This window comes from Lethenteron reissneri, chromosome 34, assembly GCF_015708825.2.
Source record: "Lethenteron reissneri isolate LAM-NWPU_2019-01 chromosome 34, ASM1570882v1, whole genome shotgun sequence".
In the NCBI taxonomy this organism is placed as follows: domain Eukaryota; kingdom Metazoa; phylum Chordata; class Hyperoartia; order Petromyzontiformes; family Petromyzontidae; genus Lethenteron; species Lethenteron reissneri.
The window spans coordinates 12,956,477-12,972,175 of NC_083812.1; the positions used below are offsets into that span (position 1 = coordinate 12,956,477).

The 15,699-nt window shown below is 42.1% G+C and overlaps 1 protein-coding gene across 2 annotated transcripts; it reads left to right on the forward strand.

The window, feature by feature from the left end:
• The first annotated feature begins 881 nt into the window (after positions 1–881).
• NOLC1 (nucleolar and coiled-body phosphoprotein 1) lies at positions 882–13,806 on the forward strand. 2 transcript variants are annotated; one of them, XM_061565316.1, is made up of 10 exons: positions 882–1,058; positions 1,761–1,816; positions 3,597–3,745; positions 5,191–5,343; positions 6,433–6,567; positions 7,811–10,149; positions 10,587–10,665; positions 11,053–11,195; positions 12,332–12,424; positions 13,201–13,806. In XM_061565316.1, exons 1-10 carry the CDS (start codon positions 936–938, stop codon positions 13,360–13,362), a joined length of 3,432 nt encoding a protein of 1,143 aa, XP_061421300.1. In that variant the 5' UTR covers positions 882–935; the 3' UTR covers positions 13,363–13,806. The 2 variants fall into 2 exon arrangements, with proteins under 2 accessions (XP_061421300.1, XP_061421301.1); XM_061565317.1 differs by having other exon boundaries at positions 12,335–12,424.
• Positions 13,807–15,699: the final 1,893 nt, after the last annotated feature.

Below are 15,699 nucleotides of genomic sequence, written 5' to 3' on the forward strand. Positions count from 1 at the left end.
CATTCACAAACACAGCCAACCTTTAGGTGTATTACTAATTGGCGGCTTGCCACTGAATCGTCCGGGCCCTAGCCGAGCTTACATTTACATGCAAATTTCTCTCTCCTCCTTGCTCCTACATTAACATTAGCTGCCCTGTCCATCTCTAAACTTTTATAAACAGCCTGCCTCAGATCGAAACGTTGTGATTTAGATTTTTGTTATTTTTTTCTATCTACGTGGCTTTGCCGAAAGACCCAAAGAATATGAATTCCTGCAGTCACGAAAGCTTTAAGTCAAGATTTGTGTAACCAAAATAATAATAGAAATACAAAAATAATAAATGAAAATAACTCAATTAAATCACGACGTTTCGGAGGCAACACAAGTCTCCGTCTTCAGGTGGGACCGTCACAGCTATACATTTACTGTATCAAGTGAAGAGAAATCCAAGAGACAAGATCTTAAATACTGGTTAAGGGGAGGGGGGAGGAGCTTATCTAAATGTGGCTCCTCCCCCCTCCCCTTAACTTGTATTTAAGAGCTTGTCACTTGATACAGTAAATGTTGCTGTGACGGTCCCACCTGAAGACGGAGACTTGTGTTGCCTCCGAAACGTCGTGATTTAATTGATTTATTTTCATGTAATATTATTTTATTTCGATATATTTTTTAATTTTATTTTTTTTATTTTTTACCTACGTGACTTTACCAAAAAAACCTAAGAGTATGAATCCTTGCAGTCACGAAACTTCAAATCTAGAATTTGTGGAACCAGTTTGGAAATCAAGAGACAAGGGGCGGGGTGGGGGCGGGGTGGGGGGCGGGGGGGGCGGGGTGGGGGCGTGGGCCGAGCACCGAACTGCACAACATGACGTCACCCATCCATGTGACGTCATTTACCACAAGTTCAGGGAGGGTGAGGCTCTCACCACGTTGCTCACGGAGACGGAGACATGGCGAGCGGCAGTAGCAGTGGCAGCGGCCTGCCCAGCGACCTTTTCCCCTTCGTCTACAGCTTCTTGCTGGAGAACAAATTCGTGAAGGCGGCCGCGGAGTTCGTGAAGAAAGCCAAAGTGGTGGGCCCCTGGGCGGTGATACGGAGCGTGAGGGTGGTGGTGGTGGTTTGCAGCGATGGAGACACGTGGTCGCCGAGGCCTGCTTGACTGGGCCCTCGTAGAAATTGGCGTTAAATAGTAAAATTTTAAGTGGCTTTGACGTTTCATATGTCGGTGGTAATTGCACGTGCAATGTTTCTTAGTGTTCCGCCTTTCGGCACGAGTGATGAAAAGCGAGAGATGCGAGTCTCCGTACTATGCCCTGCTTAGTTTGCAGCCTGGTGATATAAAAAAAGACTAACGGTTATGATTCTAGATTTACCGTTATGGTCAAGCGCGTCAGTATGGCACCAGACCGTGATTTTTTTACAGTCGTTAAATGGCTATTGGCGCAATTACCATTACCTCGTTTCAACAATTTCATGCCAAATGCGGTGAAGATTACCACACTTTATCGGTTATAAGACGGTGGTGAGGCATTTACGCATTTGATAGAGTTCACTTGATTCTAGATTTGAAGTTTCGGCCCAAATTGACTAAAGGTCAATTCTAGTGGGTCTTTAGCGGACAATAAGACCTTTGTTCAAATAGTTGTAATTGTTTAATCCGTAAGTAAATGACATTAATTATAATTTCAATGTACTCAATTAAGTTGTAAAAATGCTCTTGAATATTGATGCAATGGCAGTACCTTGTGTGATTTATTTTTCCTTTATCTTACAGAAGGTGCCAGACCCTGATGGGCCCAAGCTGTTGGATGTGTACAATGTGTGGGTCAAGTAAGTAACTTACCCTTAATTTGTGTCCTAACTGCATGTGTGCATTGCACAGTCCATGTAACCTAGTTTAGTTATCCTTTTCCAAAATTGAGGACCAATTTAAATCAAAATACCTATGGTGGGCCACACGTGACCACACGGCAACACATGCCCTCTCACTTCTGTTTTGCAGTGACGCGTGAGTGCGCTAATATTAGAAACACACTTGGAAAATACAACTTTCTAATACCCGATTAGTGCAGTGGCTAAGGTGTTTTCATGGATGGATAAGAATCGTGTATATGCCGTTTCAAATTGAAAGACCTAGTGTGGCCAAAGGCCTTGTCAGGTGTAGTTGGCCCGTGGGTTTTAGTATCCCCCACCTGATTGAAGATATATGAAGTTAATGTAGTTAATAACAGGTTACATAGAAGGGGTATTTTACAGTGACTTAAGAGGAAAGCTAGGTCCCAGAGCAGGGGTGTATGCTTTTTGTGTAGAGTATTGACTAATATGCAGAAACGGCGAACCACAGGCAATTTAGTTAGCAGATGTCTTAAAAATAAATGTAAAGTATATTTTTTAAAATAGAGATATTGGAAACAAATTCACATAAATAATATGGTTGGCGTATGCAAAACCTAGATATGAGTAATATGTAATCGGTCGATGTGACAAGTGTGTGTAAAAATAAAGGGTCAATCACTTACGGAAGCTGCTGTCATTTCTGAGGCTATCGCCCCCACATACCTCTCTCTATACTTATCACTGCAGAGACGTAAGGTTGTTTACTAAATACATTCAGTCTTCTGAAAGGTTTACTTCAATATTGAAATTTAAAAGCCCATGGGTGGGTCATTTTCAATGCCAAGATAGTGATCCCAAGTCAAACTCGGCCTGCGTGCAATAAGTTGGGCAAACTTGCCCGAGAGGGACATGTAGTTAATTGGTCACGGCAGAAACTGGTGTCACTTAATGTGGTACGACGCTAGTGGTACCGTTTTCTTCATGGAGACAATTTTAGATTTTTCACATTTAACTTCAATTTACCATATACAAGTGTTTACACTTAAGTTTCCCTTGTCCAGGCCCATACACTAAGAGCAAAAGCTACCCCTACCACCACTTGATGAGCGATGATGGCTCAATTAAATTAACACAACTGATTTCTTTTTCTCGCCAATATTACTGCTTTGTTAAATATTCTATTTTAGATCCTTTACCACCTGGTTTTTGGTATTTCACCAGTATCACTGCTTTGTTCAAGCTCAATTCTAGATTCTTGTCCTCTGTATTTTCTAACCTGGATTTCTGTCTTGTCATAGTATTTCCTTGCACACAGCTATATTTTTGTTAGCACAGTCCACTGAAAGGATGTTATTAACAAGGTAATAACGAAATTACTTTGGCGTTGGCAATGCAGTGGTTGTAGCCCCCCCCTACCCCCCCTGCATCTCCTCCCTGGCTCCTCCCCCCTCTTGCCTTATATAATATCTTGTTACGAGCGACTCTTGCCCACTACACTAATTTTTTTCTTACTGTGGTTGTCCCACCTGATGACGGAAGCTTGTACTGCTTCCGAAACGTCGTGATTTTTTATTCTTTTTATTTTTTTTATTCTTTTTATTTTTTTTATTTTATACCTACGTGACTTTACCAAAAGAACCAAAGAGTATAGCTATATTATTGTGTTTTTAACTCGCATAATGAATCACAACTGCGGTGTTTCTACCCATGATGTGAAATTGTACTCTGTGGGCGCAGAATGATTGTTCCTGACGGTCGCGTCACTTGTTCACAGGTCACCCGAGTCGCGCAAGAGAAAGGCGCAGTCCGTTATGACGGAGCAGCCGACTGCCAGCAAGCGACAACGCACTGCCGATCCCTCCAGCTCGTCGGAGAGCTCCGACACAGAGGATGAAAAACCAGCGACAGCCAGTGGTGCCAAAGGTTTGTGGACTTTAATAGGATGTGGTGGTGACCAGCGTGTTTAATTTCTTGAGAACTGTTTTTCGTGTTTAGTTGTCCTGCCCTGCATACGGTGCAAAAGAAGTTCAAGATACATACGTTCATCTGCCTCGAGTGCCAATGTATGTCAGAAAAAGTGGCAACAAGATTGATGTCATCATGGCCACCACTACACTTTGCTTTCTATCAGCTAGATTCCACAGCTGATGCATAATAGACAACCCAATAAGTATAACCCGTAAAAACAAAGTTTTTCACTATAAATCCTTTATATGCGTGGCGGCTCGAGTCCTCTCGTCCTCTGGCTTGAGATGGCTGCCACCTATGGGTCAGATGATTGCATTGCACCATTAAGCAATTGGTAAATAAATATAATATTTTTGTCCTAAAAAGTGTAACATTTTGGAAAAAAAATTTCACGAACATTAATTGTCACGCACAATGAGTCTGTGTGGAAAATGTCAGCTCGATTGGATCACGGGAAGTGGGTTAAAAAACGACCGAAAGATTTGCACGGTCCTAAGCAAGCAAGCGAACTTAATATAAAGGATTTAAAAATATGCCCTTGCAGTCTGGCGACCGACTAGTCTTAAGATATTCCTGTTGACAGATTTGTGGAGACCAACATATTCCTCAGGGGAAAAATTGTGCAATTTATATGGAGTGGTGTTGCTGTCTCAGACAAGAAGTATGTTTCTTTGATTGATTGGCAACTAAAGTGGATTTTGCCCATGGTAAATATAGCTATTGTTATTGAAGCGATTGCTTTTTAACCCCAGCCTATTGTTTGAAGAAATCATTTACAATGTTTGGTAGTCATAAAATGCTGTATTTTTGTCAAAGCCTATTTTAATAGGTTTATTTTATAATTGTGCTTGAATGATATGTATTTTACTGACATTTACGTCTTATGCACTGGCTTGCGGTTTTATTTTTTATTTAAGTTGTACATATGTCCCTTTTGTTGCCTACACAATGCACACATTTTGCTCTGGTTGCACACACCCTAATAGACAATACACCAAAACCTTGCCTATCGCGGGGGTAAGTTCTTAAAAATAGAAAAATGTCGTGTACATTACTGTACACGTATACATCAAAGTAAACCTGTAAATAACGGTTAGGGTACTGACATGTACAGTAAATATTGTGCAGCTTGAAAAAAAACTAAAAACATTTACTTAGCATGGATGGTGATCGCGTGTATTCTTCCAAGGCAGCATCATCGCGAGTAGATTTCACTCAAGAGTACAGTACTTCTTTACAATGTGTACAAGGATTTAGCTGTCAATAGTCGAGCCACAGGGGTGCGATAGGCGATCTAGTCCTCTGTAAATTTGGTCAATTCTGTGATGAAACCTGCGATGGGCGAAGTTTGAGTGTAGAGCATTATTTTAATGAAATGCAACCATTTCTCTGTTCGATAGATGGAAAACCGAGCAATGGTATGGCTGTTAAGAAAGAAGCAGCACCTCTTGTCAAAGGTAACGGCGCGCCAAAGCAGAAAGACGTTTCAAGCAGCGACAGTTCGGACGACTCTGAAGACGAGAAGCCAGCAGCAAAGAAACAAGCAAAATCTGGTGTGTGCATGTGTACGTGGATGTCTGTGTGTTGGTGTAGTTGCACGAGGGAAACGGTAGGGTTGTGGCTGGCACGCTGGGAAAAATTTGGGGGTGAATATCTGAACCAATCCTGGGCCTCGCCTTGGTCGACGCAGCCTGCCTGACGTGTGCACAGTGCGATTTTTAAAAATAAATTCTGGAGAGTCTTGTGGTGGGGGGGCCCTCCTTGTGCACCATGCCAACCTTCATAGATACTCGTTAACGGCACGCAACGTGCCCCAGCATATTCTCAAGGCTGCACAGGGGATTTTTGTTTTGTGCAGTCGTACATAACAGACATCAAAACAGCACTTCAGGAGCGAATTGGATGGGTTTAATCTGTGAAAACAGTTGTAGCTGTAAAGACATATGTGATGTTAGGTAAACGGCAATAAAATGATTGCTTAAGTTTATAGAGTAGTGGTCCTATGGAATTTTGTGCCACATCCACATGAATGGTTTGATTTTTTATCACTTAAAACAAGCTGTAAAAAGTCCAATTTGAGGCTATTTTCTGAGGTGTGTTTGAAAACCGATACCAATGGACATGAGCGTGCAAAGTTCAACCTATAGCTTCGCATATTTAACATCCACACAATTACCGCACTGGTACACAGCATAATACTTCATTTTACAAATGTATGCTTATTTTGTCAATTTATAGATTTTGGATCTGTTCGCAATAATAGGTTCAATAATTTGTTTTTAATTGGTGTAAAGTGTTGCCATTATTGCTAATCTGTGGTAATTTTTGAAGTGATTGGCTTGTATATATATTGTTATTGTCTTTTAAAACGTGGCTTTCTTGGGTGGACGGAGGCAACATTTCCCGGGATAGCAATAAGTAGGCTATTGGCTGTGCGTAGTCCAATTTTCACCCTTGGTTTATGCCTAAACAGGAGATTGATTGCCTCCCCATGTTTGGGTGAGAAACACATTGTGTATGTGCTGTTAGAGCAAGGCTTTCATACGCCGCATTAGGACGGGGGAGAATTGTCTTATTTATTTGAAAAACTAGGTTGTCTTTTACCACAATCTTGTGTTTATTGTTTTTCGAATTTGACACAGGAGCCTATAGCGCAGTGCCTCCTCCCTCTGTATTAAACAAGTCTTCGAGTGCAACTCCGGCCTCCAAGGCACCACCACCCCCCGCCTCTTCTGCCAAGGGAAAGGCCTCTTCGTCCAGTTCGGATAGTGACTCCGGTAAGTGCCTTGTAATTTTATCTCCAGAATTTTTTTCTCAAAACCTCTTTGTGCGGCATGTTTTTGTTGCCAACAGTTCTTGCAGCCAACAGTTCTTGCAGTGAATTGCTTTCAATCGTAAAGTATTGACATGTCCATTGTACGTAACTCTTGGAATGAAAGATGGGTCCAATTGGGCAAAAATGGTTCTTGATTTGAGGGAAAAATTGTTCAATATTTGTGCCTTGTATTCTGAATGTACACTTAGACGAAAACAACTTGATAACCTTTACCAACAAAAGAAACACCTTTGCTGAGATCCTCTTTAATGTAATTGAAATGATAGCCCCATTAGTCATCACGTGGATTACGGTTATGCTTGTTTTATTGGCCACACTTGCAACAGGGTTGCCCCAAAATGCAATGTACTAGGAACATTTTGTGAATGTCCAGTACTTTTTTTTACGGTTCATGTATACTTTTTTCATTATTTTAAGCGTTTGTCTATTACTCTTATCTAATCATAGGTAGTGTTTCATATGCCAATTAAAAAATTGTTATTGAAGATGTATTGTAAAAATATTTTGGATCGGGCCCAATAATGTATAGTGCAGTCTTGGAATCGAATTATCCACTTTCTCCATGGCTTCTTTGTGCTATGAAGAAAGTCATTTGCCCAAAACACCGACTATATATTTTTCCTTTTATGGCAGTGTTCTAGACAAAAGTGAGGTTTTATCCCAATAAAAGGTTGCTTATGTAATAACAAACTCTCAGTGAGTTAAATTGAGAATAACAATATTTTTATATATTCGACATTCAGAAATGTTAAATCTATATTGCTTTTCTGTAATTTTGAAACAAAAAAAAAATTATTTTTATGCAATACTTGTTGTTATGCAAGGTGTGGTGCCAATGGGTTTGGTAATGCCTGCTTTGCAAAAGCCACTGCCTCAATGTGCTCATGTTGTTATAAATCAGGGTTTAATATATTTTGGAATTCAGCATAATTTTAATAACATGCTTTACATTTAAGCGGACACGCTTATGTTTGCACCATGTGCATTTACTTGAAATTTACTTTATCGTTGGGACAAAAATAACTCTGCTGCTGTTATCTAGTGGCTGATTCATCCATGAAAAAAAATATATATAGATCAATGCGTTTTACTCATATAAATTTAGGATTATTTTATTCGACGCAAGTATGGAATGATTAACCTCAATGACAGCAGTGCATTACGTGGTATATTTTCATTTTTAGATTCCAGCAGCTCCGATGATGAAAAGAAAAATAAATCTCCCACAGCTGGCGTGGCACCGGCCACCGCAGCAGTGAAAGTGACTCCGGCGAAGGCGGCGAAGAGCGATTCGAGCTCTGACGAAGAAAGCGACGAGCCCGATGAAAAAAAGAAAACCGTCAAAAAGGTGACCAAGAAAGCAAAAAAAACCCCAGCTAAAGCAAAATGCCCTGAAAAAAAAGATGTCGTTGCTAAGTCTCAGAAGAAAAAAGCTGCAGCAACTCCAGTAGCAAAAGCATCGAATGAAAACAAAAAAACGCCACAGAAAACAACAAAAACAAAACCCCAGAGCAGTAGTTCGGACAGCTCCAGCAGTGACGAAGAAGATGAGAAGGCCAAAAAACCTGCAGCTGTTACAACCCCCAAACCTCCCCCAGCTAAGGCAGAGGTAGTGGGCCCTGCCAGTGCAGTCAAAGCCAGCAGCAGCGATTCTTCTGATAGCTCCAGTAGTGATGAGGAGCCGAAAAAAAAGACCACAACCCCTGCCTCAACGCCGACTGTGAAAAAACCAGCAGCAAAAACTCCAGCTGCAGCAAAGACCGCACCTGCAGCGAAAAGCCCAGCAGCCAAGAAAGAGGGCAGCTCTGATTCCGATGATAGTTCCGACAGTGACGAGGAGCCAAAGAAACCGGCCACTCCAGCAACAAAAGCGGTAGCTGTGAAAAACACGCCTTCAAAAGCAAAGACACCAGCAGCAACGAAGACACTACCTGCAGCAAAAAGTCCAGCCGCCAAGAAAGACAGCAGCTCTGATTCCGACGATAGTTCTGACAGTGACGAGGGGTCAAAGAAACCGGCCACTCCAGCAACAAAAGCGGTAGCTGTGAAAAACACGCCTTCAAAAGCACCAAAAACACCAGCAGCATCGAAGACACCACCTGCAGCGAAAAGCCCAGCAGCCAAGAAAGACAGCAGCTCTGATTCCGACGATAGTTCCGACAGTGACGAGGAGCCAAAGAAACTGGCCACTCCAGCAACAAAAGCGGTAGCGGAGAAAAACACGCCTTCAAAAGCAGCAAAGACACCAGCAGTAGCAAAGACCGCACCTGCAGCGAAAAGCCCAGCAGCCAAGAAAGAGAGCAGCTCTGATTCTGACGATAGTTCCGACAGTGACGAGGCGCCAAAGAAACCGGCCACTCCGGCAACAAAAGCGGTAGCGGAGAAAAACACACCTTCAAACGCAGCAAAGAAACCAGCAGCAGCGACGACACCACCTGCAGCGAAAAGCCCAGCAGCCAAGAAAGAGAGCAGCTCCGATTCTGACGATAGTTCTGACAGTGATGAGGAACCTAAGAAAGTGGCCACTCCAGCAACAAAAGCGGTAGCGGAGAAAAACAATCCTTCAAAAGCAGCAAAGACACCAGCAGCAGTGAAGACACCACTTGCAGCGAAAAGCCCAGCAGCCAAGAAAGACAGCAGCTCTGATTCCGACGATAGTTCTGACAGTGATGAGGAACCTAAGAAAGTGGCCACTCCAGCAACAAAAGCGGTAGCGGAGAAAAACACTCCTTCAAAAGCAGCAAAGACACCAGCAGCAGCGAAGGCACCACCTGCAGCAAAAAGTGCAGCAGCCAAGAAAGACAGCAGCTCCGATTCCGACGACAGTTCTGACAGTGACGAGGAGCCAAAAAAGACGACTACACCAGGATCAAAGGCAGAGAAGAAAGCTCCCGTGAAAAAGACTGCAAAGTCTGCGACGACTCCTGCAAAGAAAGGCAAGTTGAGTTCAAGCAGTGAAAAGAAGACCAAAAAAAAAGCTGCAACAACGCCAGCTGTTAACTCTGTAGTGGAGAAAAAAACTCCAAAAAAGAATGCTGTGCAGACTCCTGCAGCTGACAAGAAAGACAGCAGTTCTGATTCAGATAGTTCTGATGATGAGGCAGAGCCAAAGAAAGTCACTCCTCCCACAGAACAATCTATCTCCGCTTCTGCAACAAAGCCAGCCAAATCACCGGCTACAGCAAAGAAGCCAGTAACTGAGAAGAAGGAAAGCAGCTCAGATTCCGACAGCTCTGACAGTGACGAAGATGAAAATAAATCGAAGAAAGAGGTAAAACCTTCCATGAATACATCGGTTTCGGCCCAGGCCACCCCAGCAAAGCCCAACGTGGCTCCTGCCAAGAAGCAAGAGAGCAGCTCGGACTCTGACAGCTCAAGCAGTGAGGACAAAAGTCCCGCAAATAGCAAGTCGGCCGTAAAGGGTACCCCTGTTGCTACTCCTGTGGCGACGAAGCCAAATGGGAAGTCTCCAGCCAGCAAGACCACCAAGGCGGATGGCAGCAGCTCTGACAGCTCCTCTTCGGTGAGTGGCGGCAAGGTTCGATAAAATGTAGGACCGGCTGTGCCATAACCACCACTGCCTTGTGCGCAAAATATATATATTTTTTCCAAAAGTAAAAAGTTAAATGGTTGTCATACATAGCCCTCAAAATCTGTAGACAACTGTGTATGACAACACCTTAATCATTTGAGCGTTAGGAAATTAAGCCGACAGCTGTCAAGTGAAATTACTTGCCAAAAATAACTTGAGTTTTTGTTCGAACTATCATAATTAAAGAATGGTGAAGCAGCTTTATGTGTTGACTCCTTTGGTTAGCAGGCTTGAATCCTTAGCTTTTTTTAAAGGTATACTTTTTTTTGTTTAAACCAATACTTTGCATATACGTACCTGAGAATTATCGGTGAAGGAGACTTATTTGTGTGGTTTTGAATGAGTAACAATTTGAAAACTTTTACCAGTCGGAGGATGAAGATGACAAAGCAAAGGCTGCGGGAACTCCCAAGCCAGTCGCGGCAGATAATGCCAAGACTTTGTCGGGTAAGGAAAAGGGCAGCAGTTCCTCCAAGATACGGCATGAACAATGTCGCACCTTAGCTGTACATGTGTAGCCGATTGTTTGAATCCACTGCTGCATGAGAGCCCTCCCCCATACTGTTGTTTGTGTGGGTAATTTCATCATCCTGCAACCCACACTGGTTTGTGCGGGTTCGTGATGTTGGGTGACAGACCACCGGGGGCATAGTGGCAGTACTAACAATTGAGTTGTACCACTAAGTAATGTCCTTCATGTGTTATTCACGAAATAAAATTAACCACTTACAAAATCCTTCGCATAGTCTTGCCTCGACAGATTCTTCTTTAAAGGGTGTTCATTTCAAGCTGCTGTGGTTGAGAACAAGTGAATGTCCCCTGTGAAATGTGCAGGGAGTGTGAATGGAAAAAGGAAACGAAATAGCATCTCTGCTTCAGAAGACGCAGATGAAAAGAATTTGTTGGATGCGATGTCTACCCCGTTAAAAAAGGAGAAGCTGAAGACACCACAGACCGTCCCCAAGGCTTCGAAAAAGGTGTCGACTCGTTACTTGTCCATAGCTGCTTGATTGTTTGGCCTTTGGAGATTGAGAAACCCGACCGTGTCACTTTCACCTGGGGGCCCACAGCAGTGAGACGGAAGAATGGGCGTCTGATCGGTGGCTGCTGTTAGCTAGGATTGCCGTGAAATCGGTTGTTTCACAACATGATACGATATCAAAGTTCACCGTATGTCGATTATCACAATCTCGGTTTTCCAGAAATTGGTTGTTTTGCATTAAATGGTATCGTTTAAGATTACTTATGTAATTAAATTGCAATTCACTCAACCAGCCTGCCAATAATGTTCTAATCATTGCTAGTTTACAACCTATAAAAAATTAACCCGTAAAAACAAAGTTTTTCACTATAAATCCTTTATATGCGTGGCGGCTAGAGTCCTCTCGTCCTCTGGCTTGAGATGGCTGCCACCTATGGGTCAGATGATTGCATGCCAGCATTAAGCAATTGGTAATTAAATATAATATTTTTGTCCTAAAGTGGAGAAAACATTTTCACGAAAATTAATTGTCACGCACAACGAGTCTGTGGAAAATGTCAGCTCGATTGGATCACGGGAAGTGGGTTAAACAACGACCGAAAGATTTGCACGGTCGTAAGCAAGCAAGCGCGCAAGTGAACTTAATATAAAGGATTTAAAAATGGACATGCTGTCAGTCACACAATAAATAAATAATTAGATCGACTGAAATTTACTTATGATCACCATGCTTTCAGCTACTCTGGAAAACATTTAGCAAATTACTAATGTAATGAATATTTATATACAACTTTAACGAATGAGTTTGTAATTTTGTAAATACTCCGTCAGAAGTAAAATGAGAAAAAAAATCGCAATATATCGATATTTTGAAAAGCAAACGATACGAATATCTTGGATCTTATATTGCACAATGTACCGCAGCAAGCCAAGATGACGTGCACAATCATAGCCGGGGGACATTTAAGCTCTGCGTTGCATCGATCGCTTTCTGTTTAGCCCCTGCTTCAATGGCTCTTCGCCTGTGCGTGTGCTAAGTGGCCGCGAGTGGCAGTCGTTGTTCACATGTGTAAAGGTTGAGTTTTATTCGCCAATCAGCTGACATGCGTTTTGCTTTGGTGGTGTGTGCAGCAGAAGGCAAATGGCAACACTCCGTTCAGGCGTGTGAATGACGACGACGTGGAGATTGACCCACGTCTCAGCAACAACTCGTTTGACGCGAAGGTCCGCACCTTATACAAACCTGCCCATTAAAGTCATTTCCCAGTCATTTACAAATCTCTTTTACCAATCATATTCTACTCCTTTAATAGTTTTCACCACTTTGCCTACTTCTGTGTCTGTGGTTGTTGATTATACACAACCACACTGGTCAGTGAAACTTGGTGAAGTGGATGAGGACCGGTTCAGGTATCACTCGCCACCGATGTTAGCTGTGACTGGATCGCCGGGTTCTCAGCGCATTGCCACTGTGCCACTGCTCTTGCCCACGTTATAATGGCTCGCATTTTTTTTTTATTGTACCACACACCCATCTAGCTGTTTCGTATAATGCCAGTTTAAACTAAAAAATGTTTTGTAAAAAGTATAGCCATTCAAATGTCTTAATTACTCAGGCCAACTTGACAATGTTAGTGCATCCATGACCTAGTGGTTGTTCTTCGCACCGTCTGTCAGATGGGACGTTAGAGGAACCCCGGGACGTTATTCACAAGAGTTAAGCCATTGTGTTGTCTTGGTGCAACATTTTTTCAATTCGAAAAACGACTTAAATTATGAATATGTATAGCAATCAATCTCCTATTGGCATACTAATGCCCCAGTTAACCTTTGCAAATGAGACTAACATGGTCTCTCGTTCTCACCTGGTTAAACAAAATAAACATGACAACTATTCCAGTGCACATTAACAACTTGTGTACTACTAGCATTGGGCATGCAGTGTGGGTATAACATAGGGCCTTCAACCTAATTGTTTTATTTTGCCCTTGTGAATTCAGGCCGGTGCTAAAGGCGACTGGGGTGAGAAGGCATTTCATGACCTCAAAGTGACCAAGGGCAAGTCCTTTAAACACGAGAAGACAAAGAAGAAGCGAGGCAGCTACAGGGGAGGGCAAATCAACATGACTGCCGTCAACTCTGTCAAATTTGACAGCGAATAAATCGGCGTGCGCAGAGATTTCAGGAGAAACTGCAAATGTGATGTCGCTCCATTAATCCTGCGCATTCCTTGTTTTTAACCCCCAGTCTCGGAGTCTATTTCCTAATTTCAGAATAGTGTGCATTAATTAAACATGCTTCTATTTGAATGGGAGGAATACCTAAACGTTTAAAATTTTACTTTTGGGAGGTAGAACTAAAGTTTGAGAAACCCTGCTGTCATTTTTCTGAAAAGTAATGTTACATTTTCCTTAAATGAATGTGGTGGTTTTATTTAATTTTTACAGTAGTGGTCAACTGCCTTAAATAATTATGTTTTTTTGGAAGTTTAGTCTTGTTATTCAGAGAATTAATTTGTTTCCAATGTGTATTTTTTTGAAATGTTAGCAGAATCAGTCACAGCAAGTTCATGTATTGGTTTCTTAAAATAAATATTTGACAAAATAGCTTTGAATGTGCTTCCAGTGAATATGAAAGGGCATTGCTACGTGTTCTCTGTGAGGACACTAATCACTGTTAAGATGTAGCTTTTTAGTAGTTTTTACAGTGGTTGTAAGCTATAGCACCATCTATGACTACTTGGACACCAATGTTTTTTGACGTGGATAAGAGGCCAGCACTTGGCTGACACCACACTCAATGGGTTGGTTGCAATCTTGACTTTCAGTCACTGACAACCTGGTTATCTAAGCATCAGGATTTAATGGTCCAAGACTGGTTACCATTTGGCCACATTCCAGCTCCAGAAAGCATATTAGCTTGACAAATGACATGCAAATAAGTATTGCGCGTGGGAAATTGGTTAATATTGTAATTATGAATTGGCCTCTTAAAGGGATTCTGAATTCCTGTTAAAAGTCTGCAGAGCACGATTCACAAATTTTCTTAATTGACTGGTGGACCAGAAATTAAGTGTGGGGGGGGGGGCAGGGTGGTTTGGTTGGGCAAACAGTTTTGTAACAAGTAAACCCGTAAAAACAAAGTTTTTCACTATAAATTCCTTTATATGCGTGGTGGCTAGAGTCTTCTCGTCCTCTGGCTTGAGATGGCTGCCACCTATGGGTCAGATTGTCTGCCAGTATTAAGCAATTGGTAATTAAATATTTAATTTGTTTTCCCTAAACTGTGTCAAATTTTGGAAAAACAAATTTTTTTTTCACGAACATTAATTGTCTCACAACGAGTCTGTGTGGAAAATGTCAGCTCGATTGGATCACGGGAAGTGGGTTAAAAAACGACCGAAAGATTTGCACGGTCGTAAGCAAGCAAGCACGCAAGCAAGCGAACTTAATATAATGGATTTTAAAAAATGCCCGACCAATCGCTATTAAGCTACTGTAAAGTTCTCCAATACTAATGCCCAGATCTTTGTTTTTTGGGCAAAACTGGAAACGAAATGCATTTTTACATGTGTTTTTGATGTTGATATGCTGCATACCGGTGCAATCAGCCTTGGTATGAGCATAGCCTCGGAGTCGTCTTCCAAAGTAGAAATCTACCTTATTGACTTTTCAACGTTCAAACTAATTTCCTCTGGGTGTGCATAAAAGTAATGCAGTAAAATGCAGTTAATTTGTGGAAGGCAAAAACGTAACCTTTCCTTATGATTTGGGACATGTACAGCAGAATAAGTCGAAGTGAATCACCTGATAAAAGCTTCGTTTAATACTGGGGACTCAGGCTAGAATTGTATTTGTATGTCAACGTGTAATATGTATACAAAGCACAGAGGATAACACTGGGCATCATGGGGGTGTAATTGTTAAAATCTGAGGTTATGAGCCATCATGCTTTGGGTTCGCTGCTATTGGTACGGCTTTACAATACAATGGCAATTATTTACCTCGGAAAACCATTTAAACCGAGGCTTTCAAAGATGGATGTTTGGCCTCTTCATTCATAGATGTTTGGAATGTGGAAGGAAACGAGTTCCCGGAGAAAACCCATGTAGAGAATAAGATAACACTTAACGCCCTGCAGAGACCACCGAATGGACCACATCTATGTACAACACCCATTTCTGTGCTTGCATCTCACTGGCACCTCGCAACGCTGCATCTTCCACACTGCAAGCATTAGTTTTTACCCATTATTTCGTATGGCGGATGTAGATGGAGAGCAACAACTACAATTTCACATTTAGGTGGTTAAGCGAGACAACCGCGTTAGTAGCAGCAGTGTAAGCGCTGCTATGTCTCCGTATTTGTGGATAGGGCATTGCGTCGTTATATGTTGTACGGTTTGTTCCGGATGACCACAGTCGCACACTGGAGATATTTATTTTTTAGTTTACATGTGTGCATCAGGTTTCCGCATCCGCCAGGGTTTGTGTGGATGCA